The sequence below is a fragment of the Tupaia chinensis genome, unplaced genomic scaffold (genome assembly GCF_000334495.1).
Source record: "Tupaia chinensis unplaced genomic scaffold, TupChi_1.0 Scaffold000453_2, whole genome shotgun sequence".
Classification (NCBI taxonomy): domain Eukaryota; kingdom Metazoa; phylum Chordata; class Mammalia; order Scandentia; family Tupaiidae; genus Tupaia; species Tupaia belangeri.
In genome coordinates this window covers 322390-328978 of record NW_006159961.1, presented here as the reverse complement: position 1 = coordinate 328978, position 6589 = coordinate 322390, and the positions used below count along the sequence as shown (strand labels likewise).

The following is a 6589-nucleotide window of genomic DNA, read 5'->3' as shown; positions in this document are numbered from 1 at the left end:
GGGATTCTCCCTCCGGTGGAGGCAGGCAAACCTGCGGAGGGATGACTCATTCCCTTCCGCCTCCAGGCTTGCAAGCAGGTCACACCCACTGCACCTGAAACATTCTTTCTCTTCTCAGCCAAACCCTCTCCCTGCATTCGAAAGCTTGCACAAAAATCAGCTTCTCCTGAACACGACTCCACCCAGCTTAAGAGCTCCAAACCCTCGGCGTACCCCGTCAGCACTCTGGTCCACTGTCTCTCCTCACTGTGTGTTCCCCGCCTGGAGTGCGGCTCAGTGCGCTGTGTGTGTGAGTGCACGCCTAGAGGCCTCTCCCAAACAACAGGGCCTGGGTCTCCCCCATTAAGCTGGGGACTTCCTGGTGCAGGAGATTTCACTCAGACTAGATCCCCTCTGCCCGCCCTGCCACCACCCAGGCCCTTTGCACCGAAGGGCATCGCCTGTCTGACCAACGTCCTGTCCTAGGGCACTGATCATGGGACATCGTCCCTAAGCCTCCTGTCCTCAGAACCCCCTCCCTTGCTGTTAGAAGGACTGTCATAGCTGCGCTGGAGGTTTTCCTTCTTGCCGCACCCGTCTCTTACAAGGCTGGTGTCTCCTCCGGCTTCACTCGAAAAAAGGCCACCTGACTCTCAGCTTGAAAAGCCTGTGATCTCTCAGCTTTAAATACACCTCTACTCCGTCCCCGCGCTTCTCCCTGGAGTGCCCAGCATGGCAAGGCCCACAGCAAGGGGAATTTAAACGAGACAATGAGAAGAACAGTCCAAAGGCACTTCTGAGACAATCCCCTTAGAGATCGTTAAGAGTGGGCAGGAGTGGGCTTGAGGGAGGGGGCCCAGTTGTCCCCCATCCCTTTGCCTGGCCGCTGGGAGCACCATTGGCCTGTTTCTCCCACTCTGGAGCTGGCAGGAGCCTGGGTAGGGCAAGGAGTTCAGCACAACCTCCCCAGACGCCTTCGTGTGGTTCTTGACCTTTTCCTGGGCACATGTACAGGACAGAAATGCCGAGACAAACTGGGCTGCTACGACCTGCTTGCTCTCCTTCCTCCCCGGCCCACATGCTGCCTGGGACGTGCTCAAGCTCAGCTCTGCTGAATCCTGCTGCTCTTTCTGATGGTCCGCGATGGCCACCACCATACCAGAGGGTTGGGCAGAGCATGGGAGCATCCGGTAGGGACAGACTGGCACAGGGGCAGGGCAGTGAGACAAGGGCTGGGACTTGGCCACCTGAACAGGGTCCACAATAAGAACCAGCGACTCCCACATTAGCTCTCTGTCCGTGTGTGTGACTGCGTGTGCGTATGTGAGTGAGGTGCATGTGTGTCAGTGTAGGGGTGATCCCAGCATAGGGAGAGCATAGGGAGAGCCCACTGCAGTGCCATGCTGGCGGTGAGAACAGGGACTAGAGCAGTAACTCTTGAACATGGCTACACATCAGAATTGCGTGGGAGTTTCTGAAGTCCTGATGCCTGGCCATCCTACATACTCATATCTCAGAATCTCTGGGGGCAAGACACTGGCATGCACATTATTTTAAATTCTCAGGTGACTCCAGCGTGTTTGAGACCAGTAGAAGGGAACTTGTTTGGTTGGCTGGTTGGTTTGTTAGGATGTTTATAAGAGAGCCACTCTGAGCAGTTTCTCTTGAGGGGAGGAGCTTTCCACAGGGGTGGGGCAGGGGCAGGAGCAGGGGGTCTGGGTCTGGGCAGGAGGCTGGGAGTTATCACACCTATTTGCCGTGAGCGTGAGCTTCGCCATCACAGAGCACTTTAGAGATGATCTAATGAAGCCTCCGGTGGTGGTTACAGTGACCCAGAGAGCCTGATACATGTCCAGAATCATGTATCAGTCAGTGGCCCCTGCCACACAAGCTGCAATGTGTGTGTGTGTGTGTGTGTGTGTGTGTGTGTGGTGGGGGCAGGGTGTGTGCATACACGTGTGCATGTGTATTGTGTGGTGTATGTGTGCATACATGTGTGAGCATGTGAGTGGTGAATGCCTACAGAGAACTTCCATGAGGATATCTAAAATTCTTTCATTTTACTTTGTATTAACATCACAAACCTTCCAGGGTCCCCCCCACACACACAGGAGTACTTGCCAGCTTTTCGAAGCCTACAACACCTGACATACTGATACCTAGGATTTGGTGCATGGGGAGAGAATTTATGTTTTTTTTTTTTTTTTTTTTTAAAGTCTCCACTGAAGTGTTCTGCAAAGGAGCTGGACCCAGGACAGCGGCATTTGCTATGAAGCACCTGGAGTCGTCAGCAATTTTGCATGTGTTGTAACAGGTCAACGGAAATTCTGGCTAAAACCCCAACTTTGAGCCAAGATGTATTGTAAAGTAATAAGAATTGGTTCATTTGAAGTTTAATTAGTATGTTTTGCTGCTGAAACAAGATGAAGCACACATACAACTTCACCCGGACCCGCTCAGCTTTGCTCCCAGGAAGACAGCCCAGAGTGCTGTCTGCCCACCACTGGCCGTGAGAACAGGGCAGCCTCTAGGGGAGAAGACTGTGCAGAGCCTTTGCTTGGCCAGAGGTTCACGTCAAGACACAACCAAATGCAGATACAGTAAACCACCAAAGCAGGGCTCCTAAGGCGGACTCCTCCTCCCCACCATGGAGCTACACAGCCCGCCCCAGGAGGCTGCAGAGCCACAAGAACCTACCCCCTACCCTCTGACCACAGTGAAATAGAAGCTTCGCAATTTGAGATGGGAAACAGTACTTCTGAGAAGAAGAAAGAGGAGAACTCTAGGCTCAAGCTGACACGGAAAACCACAGCTGTCTAATGGGCAGAGGGACACACCAGGCAACCCTGGGTGGGGTTAGGATCTCCCTGGCAGGAGAAGTGATGGAAGGAGGAAGCTCATTCATCGAACTTTGTGTGGGATGATCTTCGTAGTGCTGGTGGCGGTGGTGGGGTGTTCGGGGTTGGGTCCAATGAGAGCTGCACTAAGTTTTATGATGAGATTCCAAGTGACATTGGAATCCAGAGGTGCCGGCCCTTTACCCCCATGCTGGGCAGCCGGGCACGCACCCCGGAGGCCTTCCTGCTCCTGGGAGGTCATGTGACCCTAGCAAAGACCTTCTGCTGGGCAGCCAGTCATGCACCCCGGAGGCCTTCCTGCTCCCGGGAGGTCATGCGACCCTAGCAAAGACCTTCTGCTGGGCAGCCGGGTACGCACCCCGGAGGCCTTCCCACTCCCAGGAGGCCATGGGTCCCTAGCAAAGACCTTCTGCTAAGCAGCCATGACCCTGTGGGCTCCTCTTGCTTCCCACACAATGTGGGGAGGAAAGCACTCACACACCGGGAGCCCTGAAAACTCAGGGGAGCAAGATTTGGGGGCCAGTTCAGAGCAACCTCCATGTGCAGAGTATCCAGGCCAGGAGACACCCTCCTCCTTCCCAGGGACTTGGTGACCAGGTGGGGCGTCTGTCTGATCTGTCCTGTGGCAGAGAGGTCCTGGAGGGAGAAAGACACTGGTGCCTTCTCCTTTTACAGGTGTCCTTCTTCCACCTCAGCGGCTACTTCTCTCTGACAGACAAGACATGCCCCTCTGTGCCCTGTGGAGAGGGCTCTGAGGGAAGCCGGTTCTCTCCCCCGGACAGTGTGTGCTAACACCTGACTGTCCTCCTGGGACGTGAGGAACAGTATCCACTCTGCCAGCAGCTGTGGGGCGTGTCTGGCCTTCTTTAGAGTGGATTTCTTAATTAGGGGGACCCTGGATAGGATGCAGGGGCCCAAGAGAATTAAAGACACCAGAGAAATTCACTCTTTGCTTTTAGAGGGAACTAAAGGAGCACCCGAGTCTGTCTGGGGGCCAGAGGCAGAGGCATGGGACAGAGTCCTTCCACGCTGCCCACTCGCCCCTCCCGGGAGCCAAGCAGACCTGTGGCATACAAACCAGCACCAGAGTAGGCAGAGTGGCACAAGCAAGCAGGAGGCTTGGGCGTTTCTGATGGAGAGGACAGGGAAAGCTGATGAAAACAAAGCCAGATAAACCAGAAACACCAGCTCCAAGCCACCAAACTGCCTCTTCCAGCTAGGATGCCTTTGGGGCAAACCAGCCCCCTTTGGGATCCTCCCCAGAGGCTGAGAGTAAGGGACACACCTCTGGACCTATAGGCTCGGTTCTGGAGAGTTTTGGGGGAGGGATACATTAGCCATCAGGGCCACCCTCACCTGGCCGAAGCCCCCTGGGGGCCCCTGGCACGGAGAAGCAGACAGGGAACTGACCAGACCCCGCCCAGTGGTGTTACACCAAGACCCAGGCCAGGAACAGCACCCACGAGGACAGATGCTCGGCTGATGTCGATGGGTGGGGAGAAAAGAAGAGGATGGGGTACTGGGGCCGGCAGAGGCTTCTCTGGAGCTGTGAGCCAGGAGGTGGGCGGAGGACGGGGTGGGAGTGGGCATGGGGCAGGCAAGTTCGTTGTGGAGAAGAGGACGCTGGCTGAGCTGTGCCCTGGGCTGTAGCCAGAATGGGGGCACTCTGGTGACCCAAGCAAGTTCCAGAAGAGCCACTGAGTGGCTATGAGGGCGTCAAGTGAAAGGGAAGGGGACAAGCGACCTGGGGGCTGATGGCCCCGGAGGAGGAGGTCGGAAGCAAGGAGCCAGGGCCAGGGTCAGGACACCCGGAGCAGCACAGCTTTTAGGTCTGGGGTGAGGGATTGTCTCTCAACCATTCTCTCTCCCTCAGCCCCGTACAGAAGTTACTCAGAAACTGGGGATGGGGGAGAGACAGAGAGAGAGAGAAAGAGAGAACAGAGACAGTAGAAAGCGAGCTGGTGTGTGTGTGTGTGGATGGAGGGAGAGTGGGCAGAGGTCTGACTCGGTCCTCCTTACAACCCTGGCCCTCCCTCTCTCACAGGGACCTGACTTTATAAATCTTGGTTGACCTGACCTGCTTTGTAGTGTGTCTTCATTAGCATTTTGCTGAATTTAGAAATAAAGAAACAAATGAATAAATCAAACCTTGGCTATCCTGTGGGTAACTCTTACTGGGAATTCTCTGTATTCGAGTATTTGGTCTAAAAATTCTCTACAAATGCCCCAGTCTGGGACTGCACCTCCCCTTTGGGCGTCAGAGGTCGTGTCCCTTTCTCTTAGCACCCTCGGTTGGGGGGAGGGTGGCACTCAGGTTAGGAAAGTACCCAAGGACTCAGTAGGGCCCCACGGCCCTCCAGCCAGCAGGATCCCCTACCCTGCCGCCGGTTCCCCCACTCCCCAGAGACACCTAAGCTGGGCAGCGGCCAGGGAGAAAGCGGTGGGAAAGGGGGTTTCTGCATTAATTGAGAAAGAGAACATCTCCTGGTCCTCTTTGTCGTCAAGGGACGCTGTGGCCCTGGGACGACCTTGGAACCAGATTTGCCTCTTCGTTGTTGGGACTGGCGAGAGTGCCCCAGAATTCCAGGGACTCGTCTCCTGCGCGCTGCGCCTCCGCGCCTCCTCCCCCGCAGCGCCCGCGCCTCTCCCAGCCCGCACTCTGGTGCCAGTAACTCCTTCACCTCGCCTGCCACCAGCGTCGGCGCCGCCTGGCTCCACCTGAGCGCGGGAGATCCAAGCCCGGGATCGAGAGGACGGCGGGCACGCAACTCCAGGGGAGCGCCGGGGCCGGGTCCCCAGGTCTAGGCAGCACAGAATGGCGGGAGGTCCCCTCAGCAGGATTGGGAAGCGAAAGCCGTCCAGAACCAAGGCTCTGGGCCGGGAGAACAGCTCGTGGGCTGGAGACCCTTAGCACCCGGGCGCGCAGGGGAGGGGCCTGCCAGCGAGCCACCCACCCTTGCCCATTAGCGCGCGTTCGGGCTCGTGGAGCCGGCGCGCTGTCCGGCTCCAGCCAGCCAGGACCGTCCGGGAGCGTTCGCAGACCCTGCCTGAGAGGGCAGCCGCTGGTCCCCGCCTCCCGGCCCAGGCGCCCGGCAGGGGCGCACGGAGTACGCGGGCGCCGAGCCTTTACCTCGGTTGGAGTGGCTGAGCGTGGACGACTGCGAAGACTTGGACTTCTGCCGCTTGACCGTCATCATCACCTGCTCCTGCACGCGCTGCCTGCCCGACGTGCCGGTCTTCATCTTCTGGTCAGACGGTAAAGCCAGCGTGGACCTCCCGGCCCAGGCGCCCGGCAGGGGCGCACGGAGTACGCGGGCGCCGAGCCTTTACCTCGGTTGGAGTGGCTGAGCGTGGACGACTGCGAAGACTTGGACTTCTGCCGCTTGACCGTCATCATCACCTGCTCCTGCACGCGCTGCCTGCCCGACGTGCCGGTCTTCATCTTCTGGTCAGACGGTAAAGCCAGCGTGGAGTTGTCCTGGTCCTGGAAACATTCGTACGCCAGGGCAGTCTTGAGCGGCGAGTGGTTCATGGTGGCGGGAGGCGCGCGGGCCGGAGCCGGGGCCAGGGAGCTCAGAGAGGCGGGCGAGGTGCGGGGCAGCGGGCGGGCCGGAGCGTGCTCTTCTCGCTCTCAGCGGCTCCCTATGGCCATAGAGTGAGTGGTCCGCGTGAGGGCTCCCGGCTGCTGCTCCTGGCGCCTCCACCCTGGCTCGTCCCTCTCTTGGCACTGGAGAGGCCCGCCCTCCGGCAGA

The 6589-nt window shown here is 57.9% G+C and overlaps 1 protein-coding gene across 1 annotated transcript in view; it reads right to left on the bottom strand.

Annotated features, from left to right (window-relative positions):
- The window catches only part of PKP1 (plakophilin 1), a 55075-nt gene extending 48522 nt beyond the window's left edge, over positions 1-6553 (bottom strand). Inside the window, exon 1 of the mRNA XM_006155468.2 lies at positions 6168-6553. Within this exon, the coding sequence (XP_006155530.1) occupies positions 6168-6369 (202 nt within the window). The 5' untranslated portion in view covers positions 6370-6553. The remainder of the gene's footprint in view (positions 1-6167) is intronic.
- Positions 6554-6589: the final 36 nt, after the last annotated feature.